Source organism: Urocampus carinirostris, chromosome 13 (assembly GCF_059441175.1).
Source record: "Urocampus carinirostris isolate Australia breed hairy pipefish chromosome 13, RoL_Ucar_1.0, whole genome shotgun sequence".
Classification (NCBI taxonomy): Eukaryota; Metazoa; Chordata; class Actinopteri; order Syngnathiformes; family Syngnathidae; genus Urocampus; species Urocampus carinirostris.
The window spans coordinates 11,726,856-11,746,015 of NC_142361.1; the positions used below are offsets into that span (position 1 = coordinate 11,726,856).

At 38.6% G+C, this 19,160-nt stretch overlaps 2 protein-coding genes across 2 annotated transcripts in view; one reads left to right on the top strand and one right to left on the bottom strand.

Moving 5' to 3' along the window:
* The window catches only part of adam12b (ADAM metallopeptidase domain 12b), a 142,863-nt gene extending 141,068 nt beyond the window's left edge, over positions 1 to 1,795 (top strand). The window contains exon 23 of the mRNA XM_088351976.1: positions 883 to 1,795. Coding sequence (XP_088208102.1) covers positions 883 to 931 — 49 coding nt within the window. The 3' untranslated portion in view covers positions 932 to 1,795. The remainder of the gene's footprint in view (positions 1 to 882) is intronic.
* Positions 1,796 to 2,210: 415 nt separating this feature from the next.
* Positions 2,211 to 18,959, bottom strand: edrf1 (erythroid differentiation regulatory factor 1). The gene is made up of 25 exons (XM_088351974.1): positions 18,639 to 18,959; positions 18,207 to 18,418; positions 16,351 to 16,417; positions 16,145 to 16,270; positions 15,880 to 16,004; positions 15,677 to 15,812; positions 15,100 to 15,201; positions 14,910 to 15,031; positions 14,558 to 14,669; positions 14,337 to 14,484; positions 14,151 to 14,262; positions 13,976 to 14,087; positions 12,465 to 12,746; positions 12,306 to 12,377; positions 11,580 to 11,727; positions 11,305 to 11,496; positions 11,023 to 11,223; positions 9,019 to 9,234; positions 8,729 to 8,955; positions 7,773 to 7,931; positions 7,555 to 7,704; positions 5,930 to 6,083; positions 5,728 to 5,843; positions 3,562 to 3,707; positions 2,211 to 3,493 (listed from the first exon to the last, which is right to left on the bottom strand). Exons 1-25 carry the CDS (start codon positions 18,714 to 18,716, stop codon positions 3,331 to 3,333), a joined length of 3,678 nt encoding a protein of 1,225 aa, XP_088208100.1. The 5' UTR covers positions 18,717 to 18,959; the 3' UTR covers positions 2,211 to 3,330.
* Positions 18,960 to 19,160: the final 201 nt, after the last annotated feature.

Here is a 19,160-nt window from a genome sequence, read left to right on the forward strand (position 1 = left end):
ACACATACAGAATAAATATTTATTGAATTATTCGGACTATAAGTCGCACCAGCCAAAAAAATCCATAATTGAAAAGGAAAAATTATATATACTGGAGGTCGCACTGGAGTCACATTTTGGGAATTTTATTACATAAAACTGAACACCAAAAATATACATGTCATCTTGAAAGGCAATGTAAAATAAACGGGCTGAATAAGATTGCTCAGTATATGAACGTTCCCTGATTGACATCGTGTTAATTTCAGTAACGATGTAGCAGTTTTTCAGAAAACATGCTTACCAAAGTCCAATGAAATTTTCACGGTAAACAATACACTTCTAAGTCAGACTCATCTTGGCCTCCACTTTCCAGCTTGTTATCTGCAGAATATGATTTTTTTTCAGTGTCATTTTTGTTTGGTTGTTTTTATAAATGAGTGATGTTGTGCTGAAGAAAATGTCCCCCCCTTGCGGGAACGCGCATACCTCGCTAAAATGACTTCACATCTCATTTATTATTATTATTATTATTATTATTTCATGCATGGATTGCATTTTTTGGCACAACACGACAAGGTTGAATTTATCAACACCCTCAGTATCAGTACCCTCTTGTGCTTTAGTGTAAAAATATGTAGATTAATATACAGGGGGCTACCAGGCTGTACTTGCCCAAGGCACACCACAGAAAATGGTGCCCCTACAACCCTAGTGGTTAAGGGATATAGTCAGTCTATTTCACATACAAGTTTCACCTGAGTATAAGCCACACCCCCTGTCAAACTATGAAAAAAAAAACTGCGACTTATAGTCCGAAAATTACTGTATATTAACATGTTCACGTTTTTAGAATGCCTCAACTTGACTGAAACCTATATGGGATTGTTTTTCCTTTTTCAGACCTGCACCTATGTTGCCCTACAGACCACCAAAGACCCCCAAAGACTAAGGAGCATCTCCCCGAAGGCAAAGAGTGTTTGGCTCACTCTTTTCCTCGTTTTTGCACTAATCTGTGACGCCTGCAACGGATGTCTATTATGTGAAAAGCACCACAATTGTGTTTGTGGACATTTGGAAACGAGAAAAAACAAAAAAAAAGGAAACCCCACATGGAGGTGCTCTCCTACTTCTCGGTGCTCTATCTTGACCTTGCTCAGGTACCAACGGACTATTTATTATTGTATCCTTCCGTCACAGGAAGATTGGACATTTCTGTTGGAGGCGTTTTTTACTTTTAGGAGGCAACGTTTGTGTTTTGTAACCTTTCATCAAAGGACAAAAGGGAACCAAGTCACGTTGTCGTCCACATATGAGCAAAAAGAGTTTCTTTGTTCCAACTTGGATGAAAAATAGAAATTCATCAAACACTACCACTTTGTGATGTTTACAGAAAATCATCAGTGTTTTTAAAAGAGGGGGGGTGAGGGTCATACAAATGTCTCGGAAAATGTTTCCCCTTTACACGTTTTGAGATTGTTCGATGTATTTTCTCCATGGCATCCGTTTTGCTTTTTCTGTGAGTGTTCGAAAAATAATTCATTACATGCAATTTTGTTCATTTTACCGTTGTGCATAAACACTGGATGTGTGGATTAAGGTTTAACACAAACAAGAATCTCTAATCTCTACCGCACTGCCCTCTTCTGCAAAATAAGAGTTATTACAATTCCCAGTTTTTGACCACTTATTTTTGTGTCATGGCAGACATTTCAATATGAACTAGCCGTGACCATTGATATTTGAATGCACCTTGAGTTGGTATCAAATTACATTCATATTCAAACAACCACGTCAATAAAACTATACAAGAAAATTGTCGTGGTTTTCTCATTTCACTATGAAAGCTCAAGAGTGTCGTTCAATTGAAAAAGAAACATCAATATAATAAAATAATCCCTTTTTTTCCATTGAATTATAACACTCTCGGGCTTCAGCCTAAATAATGGTGCAACTGTGTATGGAAGCTCAAGGGTGCCACAATTCAATTATAGTAGGAACATTTAATTATTTTGTTTTTTTAATGAATTGTGTCACTCTTGAGCTTATGGAGCAAACTAAAACAGTCAGAATGAAGTTGTGCTCACTTGTTGTTCAACTCGCTACTAGAAAGTAGCTTCTGATTTTCAACTACCGAATGTTACATTCTCGTGTGTCCAGACAAGACAAACTACTCAATCATACGTCAACATTTTGTATACAATTTAATGAATGGGTTCCAATTCAAAATCCCTTTTATAGATCAATTTAAGTTTATTCAGAAGGAGCCACAGAGTGAGAGCAAAGTTTCCTTTCAGAATATTCTGGACTGTTCAGAGTTGCTTAATACAGATTTTCTTTCCTTTTAAATAAATACAATTTGTTTGTCGCATATAACCAAAAACCGGTTTACAGAAATGGTTACAAAGGGAAACCCCTAGTAGTATCAGCGGAGTTGTCTATTAGAGCTTAACTTCCACTGCTACTTAGTTATAGAAGCCCAAAAGGGTAAAAATGCAATAAATAAAAATGAATTTTAAAAATAAAACCTTTTTCTAAATAACAGGCGATTAAGCGATACAGTTATTCATTTTTAAAACGGATTTGCAATGGAATATCTACTTAGTATTTGTTAAAACCCATGAATTCAACATTTCATTCCAATAAATAATGTTGAAATATTTAACATTTTGTCATAATGTCAAATTAATTTCTATGGTTTTATTGAAAAATAAATTCTCTTCTCCACAATGGCCTTCTTATTTCAGAATATTGATTGAAAGCAGGGGTCATCCTTTTGTAAATCAATCTACAAGAGGCAGAGATAGCAATGTAATGGATTCCTTTGTTCAAAAAAAAAAATGTTTGAAAATAAAATCAATAAAATGAATTTAAAGTACATCTTTACAAAAAATGTGATGTAACGTCTTGAAATTAATAGAATTCAAAAATAGTAAGTGAACTAATAATGACGCCGGATTTAAAAATGAATAACCATTATTGTCTGTCGATTCTTTTTCTTACATTTTGGCACTGCAGGACTCTCCCGAGTGGCCATTGCAGCCATGAAAACGGTGCGACGTTTGAATAATTCCATTTGAAAATCAAAATGTTACACTTTCATAATTTCTTTCATGTTCAACATTTAGTTCTGTCAAAATAAATCGGGAGCAAAGGTAGCTATACAATTTAAAACACAATTCATACACATTCATGCACACCGTTTCTCTTTTTCCGGAACCTGCAGAGCTAAATTTACAAAACAATCTTTACATGTGGAAAGTCCATACTTATAGAACTTAAAACAACCACTTTGAAAAGGGTGCAAATAGCTTCTCAGTCTATTTATAGTAGTACCTTATAAATGTGCTGTCATGATGGCACATCTGCTTTGTTTCCGGCAGCATCAGGAGTAAGCTTCTGTAACAGTTCAGTGTAGAGGAGAACTCTGGCTTGCAATGGCATGTCCTTGTCGCATCGAAGCAGCTTGGAGTAAATGTTCTTGTAGCTTTGCAGAATCTCTTCGTCCGTTTTGCTGCAAGCCAACGAAATGTCAGGCGCTCCACACGGGAAAAAGTAAGTGGTATCTTTCATCGTCCTCACCTGGGTTTGCGTTTGTTTTTTGTCATGAGTTTGATGAGCTGAAGGAGCAAATCTGAGAAGCGCGACTCAAAAAGAGAGCTGAGCTTGATCACCTCTTGGAGGTTCAGTCCTGATGCTGGGAAACCCGCAGATTCACCATCCCTTTCCTGAACATTACATGAGACCCAAGAGATAAGATTAATGACAGCGCTCTCTACTGCAGACGGTGAGCATTACAATAAAATGCAAGCAATAAGCATGGTTGGGTAGGACAGCGTTTTTCAACACTTTTTGAACCAAGGTACACCTTTATTTATAAAAAAGTTGCGAGGCAAACCGTCCGTCGAAAATGTTAGAAAATTAAGTTATGTCAAATATTTCACTGTACTACCTCATGAGCAGATGATTAGAATATAAAAAGAAGAAAATAATACTTAAAACAATAAAAGAATGATGTGCTTTATTTATGTTTTTATTTTTTATAGTGCAATCTTAAACCGCTTTGTTAAACAAATTAAGTTATTAAATGCACTGTGCTACCTCAGGAGCAGATAATTTGTATATAAAAAGTGTATAAAAATCTACTGCCACCTACTGATATGGATGACTATTACAGTTCCTCGTCTTAAGAAAGCAAAAATACTGATTGATGGCCTGATTTTTTTTGGAAAGATCAAATTGGGCACACTAGACAAGGTCTCACGGCACACTAGTGTGCCCCGGCACACTGGTTGAAAAACACTGGGGTAGGAGATTCTTACAGCATGACAACCAACCTTTGACAGAATATCATTTTTACCCACTACCTGAGTGTGGTGCCTCTAACAATTCAAAACCCAAAAGGTAAGCAAAGCTGTATTACGGTATCTTGAAGGACATTACATAGATACATTGTAAATGTATTGTATGCAGAATTTACACACACAATAAATCATTTTAATTATAGCAAGACATGTTCAATGGTTACCTCTTATAATGTTTAGTTTGAGCCTAGAAAAGCACAATGTGATTCCTATTTCAAATGAATTAGGAGTGTGCGTTACACGTGAGTGCACCGTCATTTTAAAATACATTTTAAAAGCATTTGAAACCCCAAACACAATATACCAATCCTAACAATTTGTTTGGGCTATGATGGAGTTTTGTGAATGTAAATGCTTTTGTCTTGCTTAAATAAAAAAAGAGGTTCTAATATTTAATTTCATGATAATAATGTCAACAATTTAAAAGTATTGAATATGGGGCAAGTACGGGAAATTAAATAAACAATTAGTGTGAGCTTTGGACTGTATGTTTGAAGCAACAGTCTTTACCCAGTTACATTTGCACCAGCTAGAATGATATGCTCCACTTAAAAGGGACATAGCGTTTATTTTGCAACCTCTACTGGTAAAGACATTCGAAAAAACATCAATTTAAAAATCAATGTTGATTTAAAAAGCAGGTATACACGGACTATCATATGGACGACCATTTCTTTAAAATAAATTAGGTTGATAAATTTGTATTATTTTACATTAAATGATGCTCACCTAAAGTTAGCTGACATGATTATTCGCCATCTTGCTGCTATAGGTACCCACAAAAAACAATCTTCTCCGTAGTTTGTTCTCTTCTTTGTGCTTCGTAGCACTTGTTTTCGGTTGCACTACACAATACAGCGACATATTGTGGTCAAATATTAGTGTTCCTTTAAATAATAATAACAATAATAATAATAATAAAAGGCACTAGCGTTGACACAACTTGTCAACAATAGCATTGTACTTCTTCATGGATTAACTTTGTGGATACTATTTCTGGGAATTCCACTTACCTAGCATAGGTTTGTTTATGGTTTTAAGCTGGAGGTAATATGGGTGAATAATTATGGTAACTAAACAACCCAAAATGATCAAATCACCGGGAAATTAAGAAATGGGCAACTGGTTGAAGCCAAAGGCTTAAAATGTATTTGGCTTCATAAAAGTCCGTATATGAATTCCAGAACAAACAGATAGGTGGCGGAGAACCACAACAAAGTAGAGTGGGCTTTCTACCTGTTGCTACGTTTTTTCGGATAAGGCATAAGATTTAGATCGATGTGGTGGTGGTCTTCTAACGGATATGGCTGCAGACAAAGTTAAATCATTTTTTATATTATTTCCCCACTTCCTCAGAAGAAAACCAAGTGGTCAGGCCACCCACCTCCTTCTGCTCCTCAAGCAGTTCTCTATGAATGATTTGAAAGGCGTTGCTGGTTTCCGCAATGATCTCCAAAGCTGTCATCAGACTCTTCTGCTTGGCCATGCTGCTGTTCTGAGCTGCGGCGACACACAAAATACAAAGAGGCAAGTATTTTAAACAACCGTGATCCGGCGGCCATACTGCAGCTTGCTGGGGAACGCACCTGCCATAGTGAACTCGGCGAAGGCCACCCGCTCCAGTAATGCTCGGAGAAGTTCACACGGTGCGTCTTTGAGGCTGAGGAACAAAGACACGGCCTTACTGTAGTGGAGCTCCGCCAAACTCCGGTGGTGCTTCCTCAAACGCTCATCCCCCACCTGATAACAGACAAGTATGGTAGAAACATGATGCTGCAGCACACTCGTGGGCCCTTTGACCTTGTCTGGTGTGCATCAGGAGATTGCTTAAATTTATTCTATTGAGGAGAATCACTTGATAATGAAAGTTTTTGCAAAAAGCAAGCTGTTACGTAGTCTCTATTCATGTCTTACTGTGAACATCAGAGTACCTGCAAAATTATTCTTCATCAGTAATTGACAGCAGATTTCCATTTTAATAAATGTCTGTTCAGGAGGAAGTAAGGTTAAAATAATTAGATAACAAATTTAGTTTGAAGACAAAGTTTGACTTTATTTTTTCTAATTAATTTTGTTTTAATAAAAGTTGAAATTTACAGTAGAAATTAAAACAAAAATCAAATTTTTATAAATACAAAATTAGTTACTAAATTATTCACCCACTAAATATTTGGCACACTTCAAAAAGTAACTTAGCAGCACATCAATGTGTGCTCAGATCAAAGTGTGAGTTTGTAAATTATTTTGTATTCATCTTATTTATCTAAAAGCACACAAAGGTTTTTTTTACATAAACCAATTTATGTGCAAAGAAATTCAGAGTTCGGCTAAATTATTTTTGAGGTGTTTAATGCGCATGCTCAAATGTATATAATACACAATTTTAAATTAATTATGACTGTTTAAAACATATTTGAATACTTTGTCCCTTTATGTACAAATATAAATCAACACACTACATACTGTATACACTAAGAGTAAGATTTGTCCTTAAAAAAAATCCAGCATGACCCGGCTTGAGGGTATTAAAGCCCGAACCAGCATAAACCCGACCAAATAACTTGATTTAATGAAAAGGGCCTAAAGTAAACCCAAAGCTGCATTTCGGCACCGTGCATACTGCGCACTTCGGCTTGAGTACGTGCTGCGCCAAGGTGCACATTCGGGTTTACTTCGGGCTCAGTCCCTCAAATCAACTGTGCACTTTGGGGCCATGGTACACACCGAAGTGAGCGGTACGCACAGCGCCAAAGTGTGTTTTTCAAGTAAAAGTACTGTTACTTCAGAATAATATTACTCAAGTCGAAGTAAAAAATAGTTATCGAAATAATTGCTTGAGTAAAAGTAAGTACGCCAAACAGCGTGCATATCTTTCACGAGGGGGAGAAAAAAAAGGAAAATAAAAGCGACAAGAGACAAGCACGGGCCCAAGAGCTTGCCACGAATATACACATACAAGTTTGTATATACATTTCTTTATGCATTTTTAAAAAATGGATTGGATTTTTTTCACTCATGAATTGCAGAGAAAATTGCAGGGAAATCGGATTGAGACTTGGTATATGCATATATTTCAATTCAAATCAAAGAATGGAAATTGTGATCGGGGAATCCCTACTACCTAAGATTAGCCAAATAGATATGAGTGGTTTGGGTGCACTTATTCACAACGTTCTATTTATTTCACCAGATTACTGGGGATGTTGCTCACCTGATTTCGGAAGCAACTGTGGTACATGGAAGCCAATCGGTGGTGGATAGTGGCCGCTCTATACTGGTACAGCGGCTGGCGGGCTGACTCGGTGTGCAGGTCGCAGTACTTGAGCGATTTCATCATGGCCTCAGTCACCTCTCGCTCAACCTTGACGAGTAAGCACTTATTGAGACCATATTGTTTGCGGTTTTGAATCAGTTCAAGTAAGATGATACCTGCTCCGGAGCTTTCCTGGAAAGTGGTGCGTAGTCCTGCAGAAGTGTGGCCAGTGTGAAGTATGTGGTGGACAGCTCCCAAATCACACTGTCCCAAACTGGCTGGTGGTTCTCTCTACATGACAGTGACCTCATTGCACGCAGGTAGTAATCTATGGCCTGGTATGAAAAAATAAGATTGTGAAACATTTTGATGACTTTAAGGTGTTCATTCAGGAGTGACATCGTTCTTCAGCTGAGGGGCAAATACAGATAAAGTGGCTTCAATTCAACAAACCCTAAATAAAAGAAAATTACAAAACAAAAAAAAAATGTTTACCGTCAAAAGTCAAAACAATGAAATAGATTATAATTTTTTTTAAACGGTGTCCTTTTTACAGTCCTGTCTTCAACGTTAGAACCTAAAATGTATTGCATACTTGTAAGTCTTTAACATTTACAAATCAAACCTTAACACAGCAAACAGGGGAAGAACCCCTTTTTTGCTGTCACCACGTTTTTTCTTTTGTCCATATAATCTATTTGGATCTTTGCACACGTGGAAAAACATTACAATGAGCCAATTTGGTATGACACCAATGTTTGGAGAAACTAACCACTGCTACAGACGTTTTTTGTTTTATTTTGACTTTATAAGCAGTGGGGCAGCTAAAAAATAGAAATCACACCCAGGCCGACATTTGGACAATGCTTTCACTGAAATGGAAACTAGAATATGCCGAGAAATAGTACAGAAAGGGAAAAGCCTGAGGACCCTTATATAAAAAAAGTGTCCGCACCTTAAGGAGCACCAGACTATGAGGCGCATGGAATTGAAATTACAGTAAAGATTGGGGTTTAATGATAAATGTATGCATTGATTGATGAGCTGTAATATATTAGAGATCACAATTGGATACAAATGCATAACATCGGATGCAACGGTAATCAAACCAGATCAACGCATAGAGTGCCACCTTGTGGTAGTAGAGCGCCTCCTGAGGGGAGAATTCCCCTCTGCTGTCATCCGTGGAGACACCCGAGTGGGCCTGGGCACAGATCCTCATCAGCTTGCCCGTGTTACACAGCAGCAGCGCTCGGTTGGTGCTGTCCCCGATGGCCTCAAAGTTCTTCATGCCCTCTTCGAAGTAAGCAAAGCTCTTTTTCCAAATCTCCTGCTCGGCGGCAGACACGGACGTCTTGACTGCAGAAGACAGCTGCTGATTAGAAACCCGAACATCATCAGTTTACATGTTAGCGCTCGCACCTTGGTCCGTCTGCATGGCCGCCGCTTGGTTCATGTAGTACACGCCCATCTCATTGCGGATGTTCCCGAGCCGCTTGAGCACCTGAGCCAACTGATCTGACGCCTCCCCCTTCAAGGCATGCGAGCCGAGCAGCTCGTAAGCGGCCTCGTAACACTTACTGCTAACAAACAGCTGGTACTCGGGATCCATAGCCAGGTCGGTAGCCATGTTGAAGGCTTGAGTGGTAGAATTGGAAATGTGTCAATTTACAGACATGATTTGGGAGCAATTTAAAAACGACAGTGGTACCTGTTTATAAGAGCGCCTCATAACACGAGAATTTTTAAAGGCGGGTTTTCTTGGAACAAAAATCTTGCACTATATACAAGGGTAAATCCAAAATAGGAGCAGTAACAGAGGCTAACGCTCAAGACAGCTCATCGCCAGCATCATCTGGTCAAATTAGCACATGCGCTTCCCACCATCAGCATCTGAGCCTGCCCACTTTTTTGTATTCGCAGAACATTTGTTTTTATCGTATTGTGACCCTGTACATTAATTCTGGAAAGGGAAATTGGAGGGTGTTTTCTGAGGAAAAGATGCAATGAAAAGAAGCAAGAAATTATAGAAAATCATAGCGTTCGTTTAAGTGACCTAGCTAAGAAGTACGATTGGTCAACATATCCTATTTGTAGGATATTAAAACAGAAATGTCATCAAGTTTTTAAAACTAACCAGGGATGTGACTGTTTTTTTTAAATTGTGAACTATTCATGATGACATGGAGAGAGTTGTTATTGAGGATACGCAACAAGGAGCTAGCAGTAGACGACAACACGAAGAGCAGTCGTTGTTGTCTACTGACAATATCCAAATATTCATGTGTTGAAATTTAAATACAAAAAAAAAACATTACTGGCAGAATACAGATAAGAAAATGGGGTATAGTAATACTAAAGATTGGAAATATTGCATAGCAAATGGATGCTTTAAAACTAAAGTTAACCTAGTTGTTACTGTTACTATTATTATATAATAGCTGTTATTATTGCTATTGTTGTTATTTTCATTGGTGTCTCAATGATATTTAGTTAATAGTAGCATTATAACATTAAAAGATGGGTACTACGATGATTGGCATATAACATATGACTATTGTTATTATTGTAATTATTGATATCCGACCTATGTAATATGTATATCCGTGAGATTTTGTTATATTTGGACACATGAGAGGATCTATCTGTAAAATGTAATTAACAGGGAAGATGAAGGGGTAGGAAAAATAAGCGTCTATTTCTTACTACCTCTTTTTGAACATGTTATGGTTACATTATTTTTGTTGTTGAGTCATTGTTTTTGTCCTGTTTTTATTTTCTAATGTTCGAAATAAAGTTTTTATTCATTCATTCATTGACAAAGACCTAGAACTTGAGGCAGCGTAAGTCCAACCAGAATGGATTGCAATGAGTGGTTTGAGAAATTGAAGAAGATGACTGTTGTTTGGCATGAAGAAGCAGCAAGTGCAGGTTAAAAATCCATGGAATGTTTTGCAGCGCTTTGCTTCATCAAAATAAAATAAAGAATATAAAAACAGTATGCTGTAAAAGCAGTTGTGTGTATGTTAATTTAAAGTTACAGTAATTTTAATTTTTAGTGTTCAGTCTTGCGTATTATCAAAAGTCGTGCGCTGTCACTGCTCCCATCCCCTACTTCTTTCACACAACCGCACCACGCAAACACTTTTGTTATGGTGACTCCCTCATTTATTCAGTTAATAGAAGCTTATTTATGTTATGTTAAATTTCTATTTGAATGTGTTTTAGTAATCAGTAAAATGTCTTTTATTATTAGGTATTTAGAGTTGACGTGGATTTTTCGAGAATGGACAATCAGTTTTAAATTATTTCATATCAGGAAAATTTGCTCGGTCGACGGGCAATCCGAGCTACTCGCGCGATCTTGGAAGGAATTAAGCTCATAAGAAGAGGTACCACTGTATTTATACTGTGACTCTTTAGAACCTTGACAGCTGCTCTCCCTGTGAAGGCTGTGCAAGATTTCCTGGTCCTCTTTAGTCTGGTAGCTGTATTCTTCTTGGTATGCTGCTCTGTTGTTTGGATTTTGGGCTAGCATCAACTGAATGTCCCCACAAAGAGAGAGGCAGTGACTGTGGAACACAAGCACGTGAGGGTGTACCGCACCTCCGATGGTGCAATAGGCATCTGCACGGGACACAAAAAGATGAGATGAGTAACAGCAAAATCACAAGGAAAGGTTTGTGGCAGTTTGGTTACAAATCTTACCATAACTTTGCAAAGACAGTTTTATGTAGCGCAACGCTCTGCCATATTTTAGCAAGTTAGTGGCGGCATTGGACAGCACATAGTACGCCTTGGAGGCTTTGAGGAAGAGTTGGAGCTTCATCTGGTGCTGCCATGTACCGCGAATCATGCCCGAACGTGTTGGAAGCTTTTGGTCTGCCTGCGAGGGTCCCACTAATAAAGAGCATGTTCGATTTAGATCCATAAGATTACATTACATTGCCAGCTTTACGGGTATTGCTAGGTAAGATGGTGACCTCTTTCAAGTAGAGAAGAGATGCCTTTCTCCACGCCTCCTTTCTTGGTGTCACTTCCGTCTTCGTACTTGAGAGGTATGGGGGTATTGGGGTCCACTGCTGGGAGGTCACTCTCCTGCTTGATGCTGCCATCTACAGCCTTGAGGCCCTGTGCAGGGTTATGGGCCCATTTGGAGTCAATTAACATGCAAAAATAGCACTTATTGTATTTATTTATGCATAACCTGCATTTTTTTTACCTAAAGAAGAACTTAAAGTTTGGGTGCGCATCAAACACACAGTTTTACGGTAGTATATTACCGTATTTGAGCAATGTTTGACTGGTCAAAAAAAATTGCTGACCACAAAAGCAAAACATTGGATGCAACAAGAATCAAACTTGAGTTGCAGCTGCAAGAGTACCCAGTCATTACCTCTGGAGAACCAGCTATATAGATAAAATACAAAAAGACATTAGGTTTTATCTAATTGTCACTATTTTAAGGCACAGTACTAGCATATGAAATGCACAATGAAAATGACATTCGTCCCTGGTACCGCAATCCTACTTCATTTAATTTAACATTTCCAAAATATTGGTTATATATTTAAAATTAAAATAAACTTATTTTCTATTTAGTCATAGAAAATACTTGCATTTTAACTGACCTGTCGCTACATCTACTAGACAATAGACGTTTTTCAGGGTTTTGTTTTAGTTGAAGAAAATGCGTATATCCGACTTGCCTTGAGAACGTAGTTGAGAACATGCCTGCATCGCTCCTCCTTGTCATGTGAAACAGGGAAAGTGCAACCTGGCTACAGAGACAAAAAAATAACATTATATTGACTCATAAAACATTTAAGTAAATGGCAGTGACATTTAATAAAATAAAATAAACTGACTCGGATGAGTTGGGTGGATTTGTATTTTTCTGGCACAGACAATTCTCCAACAGAGCGGATGACAGCCACAGCTTTACTGTCATTCTGCATGCGGCTATTTGTCTCTGAGTTACTGTCATCGCTCTCTTCCTCCAGGTCCTGGTCTTCCTCTTCGCGCTCATCATTACTGTAGCTGTCCTCCGAGCTGCAAGCCTGGAAGGACTCGCTCGAGTCGTCATCTTCTTCCTGAGGCTCATCAAGTTGGAAAAGCTCCGACAGCATGTAGTGGGCTGAGGCAATGATCTGCATGGGTAGTGAAGACAAGATTGTGGCTTATTTGTGTATTTGAAAGAAATATCTTTGTCCAGTAACTAAATTGGTTAGCGATTTTTGTTTTTAACTTATTACCAGGGCAGCAAAAAAATGTAATTAGATGTATTTACCCATAAATGGCAGTGATAGTATTTAAACTATATACTCTAATACCAAACCCGTTTCGTTTCCTGTCAATGTCAAAACATTAAAGACAAGGTAACTAAACTGCCACACGACTTTATTTTGCTCGTTGTTGAGAACAGTAAAATGCAATATATAGGCAAGATAGAAAATCATGATGACATGCTACTTGCTATTCATACTAAATACATTAAGATATAGTAAAACTTTTCTGACAGTGATATTTGTATTGTTTGTGAAAAATGTTTTTACTTTAAATTGATTTGCTGAGGTAGTAATGTCTGTATTGCACTGTCCTCAAGCGGCCAAGGCACATGCAAGTAAAAAGTACATTGAAAAACGTATTGTTTATATTTTGGTCATTTCAATACTGTCAGTTTTATTTTTTCCTCGAGCTGTATTCTACAATGATTTTTAAGGATTGTTAAGTAAATCATTTATTGTACAGTATGTTACAATAAAGAATTGATTTTTGTTTTATTTATGTGCTTCTATATGAAAAGGGGGAATGAACGGTTTATAATGTATTGTGTTTTTACTGTTGGACACCTGAAAAAGTTTGCTGAAGATGCCAGGGCTGTTGGTTATTCTGTCGATTATTTTTACACACAGTTGTTCGTTATTTTGGCTCAATGTCTGTCGTTTTCATTAATAATTCACACTGTAGTTTGTTATCTTGATTATTATGCACCATCTACATCAATGTGACTATTGGCCATACAATATTGCTGATCTTTGATTTCCACAGCCCTAATGGCTGATCTGTTTTATGTGACCTTAAAAATATGTGAATAACAAAGGTCTCAGAGGAGAACCTGTCAAACAGGTTTGACTTTTTTCTCTGAAGCCTTCTCTCCCTGTCCTTGCAAGTTCAAAATCCATAGATGTATTCTCTCTTTATTTTGGCGTCTACTAAAGAGTAAACTTATCAATGGGAGAATAGTTGCTTTAATGTGTGGGGGCATCTGTGGCTTTATTAGCAAATGATTGTCACAGTAAGTATCTTACGAAACCATGTTTTCTCCCACTTTACTAGAATGGTGGCATACCTGATGATGAAACAATGCAAGATTTACCTGGGGATGCCTGTCCTGATCCAGAAGTTTGACGCAGTTCAAAAGAAGAGTTCGGATTGTGCCGTAATGCTTTTTGTTTTCACTCGCCTTTATCATCAGGTTGCACGCCACTCTGTGGCAGAAGACATTACTTAGGTTTACCACCAATTTTGAACAAATGATGAAATACACTTACTTGTAAAGCAACACAGCCACAGGGAGCGTGAAGGGATTGTGGCTCTTCTCCTCTTCAGCCTCCTCACAAAGAGTGGTAAGGTCGTAAAGCTTGACGATGTCACTCCCGCTAGCTAACGATATATGAGGGAAATATTAAAAAATTTGACCACATACTGTATTTGATCATGATTTTCTCTTCTGATACCTTTGAAAAGCCAGTAAGTGTGACCCTCTTTGGTGCAGTTGGATTTCAGGAAAGAAAGGATGTTCTGAGCAATGTCTTTCACGACCCTCGTGGAAAACGTTGAGTTCTCCAGATGGGGGATGTCCTCTGTTTTTATCATTTCATATTTCTAGACCGTAGATTGATATGAGTGAATAAAAAAATACAAAAATCATCCGAGCACAGCAAAAAGCGGATTTTACCTGTACAATGCCATTAACATGAAAGCACATGACCAGTTCGGGGACATTGCACATCAGATTGTCCAGCCAGTAGTCAATACCTGTCAGGATATTGATAGGTTTATTGTTGTCCCTGGAAAATAAAACACACATGGAGTTAGGAAGTGAAGCTGCAGCAGCTTCATATAAAAATATTCTTGCAATTGGCTAAACTTAATGTGAATATTTGTCTCAAATTTGATAGATATTAGCCATTTATGCTTGTTGTTTACATGCTTTTATCAAAAGACTCTAGATAGAGATTAACTAATCTCAGAACAAAGTACTATCTACTGCGCTGCCCTTTGACCAACATTCATCTCCAAATTCCAACCTTAGTTTAAGGCTGACGGCAGGATAGCGACCCCCTCCAAAAATTGGCATGTTAGAGCCCACCAACATATGAATGTCCTCAAAGGTCCACATGATGTTTCTCACAAAGTTGTTCCTCAAACCCTACGAAGTACAAGGCAGGTTTTGAGCTGTCTGGTAAAAGCACAATCACAAAGTTTGATTTGAGTTACCTGGTCGTTTTCGCCTTCGTTAAAGAGCGCCAGGAGGTTTTGCTCCTGGGACGTCGATGTCACCTGCCCAAGAGCGAATTTGCTGTCCATTGGGCCACATTCCTAAAACATTTTAAAAAATAATATTCGGTGACTGAGAAAAATATGTTTGTCTTATGTTGTAATGTGTTAACTTTAAGAGATAATATTGGCTAAACAAAAATCCTCCAAAGGCTTAATTGGTCAAGACTGTGTAAGTTTTGTGTGAAGGATTTCTACTACCACAAACATATTTATAGATTCATTAGAACAAACTTTTTGAACAAGTCGTAAACAAATATAAACAAACAAATTGAACAACGTTTAATAATCAACTGCCCAGTCGCCCTTGAGGCTACTTGTTGCAATGTAACAACTATATTGAAGTGCGCGGTTTGAAGCTTCTTTTAGTGCTCTGCGGTCATCTTGCAGTTCCTTGGATGCGAGCAACTATGATGAAGTGAATGAAGGGCCTTTGTGTGGTGGTGCTGTGATAACAAGCAACATTCCACCTAATTTCTGAAACATTATTTATTGATGTTAATCAACTTTAATCTACCTGTTTACAAGCAGTCTCTTCTGCGTCCGAGCTGGTAAAGGTGGTGGGCCAGGACGAGCCAAAATCTTGTGACCCGGATCCCTCCTCTTCATTCAGGTTGTCTTCGACTGGCTCGGCAGCACAATCGCCGTTGATACTGGGAAAATAAAAATGGAACAATCATCTTATTGGGAGGGGGTGGGGGGTTAATTTCAGGAACCTACCTGTAGTAAAGGAACTTGGAAAGAATGGCTTTTTGATACCAATGTTCTTTGCTCTTTTTTTTCCTCTGCCACTTCTGATCCATCAGCCGCTGGTAAAAGTCCTTTAACCATGTCCAGTCTCCTGTCTAAAATATATTTATTTTTGATTAGACCATTTTCTTCCTTGCCGTTGCATTGGCAAAATTATAATTTCCATAGAGTCATACAAAACAATCACAAGGATGACAGCCATTCAAAGGGTCCAATGAGAAACTAACAGTAGTACCTGTGAAGATCTCATGAAGAGTTCTTGCATGTCCAGCTCATCCAAAAGTAGTGTGCGACCTACTCTGTGGACGGCCATGCTGACATGTGACTTACTGTAAGGAATTTTCAACAGCTTCTTGATGTTCTGTAGAGGAGGGCAGTTAGCATTCATGAATCGCATTTTTAAAGAAGCACAAATGAAAAGGTGGGTTTGGGTCCACGAACCTCTGAATCTGATACAACGTCCACATCGTCGCCGATGCAGTCAATAAATTCGTATGCCATTCCAAAACTGACACAAAAAGAATTTGAAACAGGTTAGATAAAAGCTCTCATTACATTGGTACAAGTTACTTAGGTATTTACAGCCACTAGGACAAGTAGTGAAGCAAAACATTTGAGAACGCAATTAACTAAACCAACCACTGTTCACTTCAGAGTTTATTAATGTAGCCCACGGGTCCCCAATCACTCGGCCGCACAGGACAAAAAAAAAAAAAGTTCCATTATTTTGAGCTTATCATTGTTCTATCGACACTGCTACTGCTACGGTAAATCTGGCACTCGGGGTAGCGTGCTAAAGCCAGACAGGTTTTTGCACAGGTGGGGTACGTTGCCTCTTGGTTAGTGCAGCTGTCCCATTGGAAACTAGGATCTCCGTCTGTGGAAGATACAGCGAGGGATGAAGCAAACCAAACTTCTGAACTTATGGCCAATTAGAATGTAGAATGGTTAACTGCATTCCCCCTATGTCCTGTTACAAAGGTTTTCCTAAACATGTCCACAATAGACGAGTAAATTTTCAGTCATAAAAACATTTGGCAATGAAACAAAAATCAATCATTGCAGTTTGAGGATGCATGGAATCCTTATGTCAAGAAAACGACTGGCAGCACACGGAGACAACACAACACCAAAACACTTTTCGGAAGGTTTATTTGCTGGGTTTGTATTTTTGACTACTTGATAGGAGACTTGACGTAGCATGTTGCGTAAAACTTAATGCTAGCGATCACAATGTGTTGCAGTGACGGGTTCATTTACCTTTTTATGACCAAATTCAAGCTCTTTTAAGTACTTTCAAAGCCAAGGTTTCAATTTCTCCAGTACTATTAAAATAATAAAATCCGGTGTGAAGAAAGTATTTTGCAGAGCCAAAAATATGTCTAACAATTACACATACAACTCTTAATCTTGCTAGTGCATTTATCAAGACATATGATATTTTTTTTCCATCAAAGGTGATGACACTTCATAGGACAATGCCATACAAACTAATGTCAGCTGCTATCTATCGCGAGAGAAGAAATGCAATGGCAGAGCTAAGCCACCAGAGAGCAGAGTTGGTGTCATTTTTTAGCAAACCTTGTTGTAAAAGAAGGCATCGATTTCAAGCATTTACAAACACTTCACCCAAAATTCAGGAACGTTTTAATCGTGGAAAAACACAACATTAAAATACAAGCATTTTCAAGGATTTCAAGCACGCTTATAAACCCTGACTGAATTGCCGCAAAGTTGCCCATTTAATGTCATGTTGATGCGATGTTACAAGGTCACCTAAATATTCTACAAAATTGTACCATGGATTTACAGTTACTACCCATCCATCCATTATCTGCACCGCTTATCCTCAGTAGGGTCACAGGAGTGCTGGAGCCCATCCCAGCCATCTTAGGGCAGTGGGCAGGGGACACCCTGAACAGGTTGCCAGCCAGTCGCAGAGCACACAGGGACAGACAATTCGCTCGCTCATTCACACCTAGGGACAATTTGGACCGGCCAAGTAACCTGACATGTTTTTGGAATGTGGGAGGAAACCCACACAAGCACGGGGAGAACATGCAAACTCCACATAAGAGGTTCGATCTCATGACCTCCGCCCTGTGCCGCACACTCGCTAACCACTGCGCCTCCGTGCTACGGTTATTATCATCATTATCATTATTTTGATCATTAAATGTTTTTATTGAGACGGGTGGAGACATAATTTCCGACATTAAACCGGTCTATGGTACAGAAAAGGTAGCGATCACTAATCGAACTCCTCAAAACTACCTGGCCAAAATCCCAGTAGCTACCTTGAAAACGGCTTCCCCTTGCTGCTCGAATCCAACACAGTGGTGCCAGCAGTGCCCAGCTGGGGGTTTTCTCTCAGCCAGTTGGCAGGGGGCAATTTGAGGTCGGTCTTCTCCTGCAGCAAGGCATACGTGCTGGGAGGCGGGGCGGCGCAGTACTTGACCACAGCGCGGCTCTTGATTTCACTGCTGCTTCCCGAGCATATGGCAGAGTCCTTCAATGTAGGGAGCAAGTGTGTTAAATGGTTTACATTTGCTAGATAAAATTGTCGTAACTAACATATATTGTTCAAGGGTTTTCCTTTTAAATATGTAGCCTAAACCAAACGTCCACACCTGACATCGAGCCATTGTAAATCGTTTTTATGGTACAAACCAGTTTTTGGTTTGCCTTTCAAGTGACTGATTTTCGACACAGTAGATCTTTCTACTTACGAGCTTGTTGTCTCCTCCAGTGGTGATGATTTCTTCTTGGGCATGATTTTCAGACGCATGTGCTTCTGACGAACTCATAGCGGATAGTGTACCCAAAATAGAAAATGTTGTCAAAGTAGTTCACAACACACTGTTAACGTTTCTTAGCTTAGCTTGCTAAGCTCCCCAAAAGCCACTAAACCCCGGATACCTTATCGAAGCGAATGAAACCCCCATAGGGTTCGGGTTACTGCTTAAGAAAAATATTTTGTTTGTGGATGTCAAAGTTGGAGAAGCGCAGCCACCACATTATAAACCAGCGATCTTCTCCACTCCCCCCACCTCGGCGCACGGCGTTCCCTGACTTCCGGGTTGTGCTTAAAATATTTTTGATTAAAATATTTTACTCATTTTTAGATTGAATAAAACATCTAAAAAAGTTCATTTAAACAATAAATGGAATTTTAATATTTTTGATTGCACTAAATGTAAATAAAATAGCTATACTCAAGAAAATCCACCCGGAAACACTTGGTGAGTTAA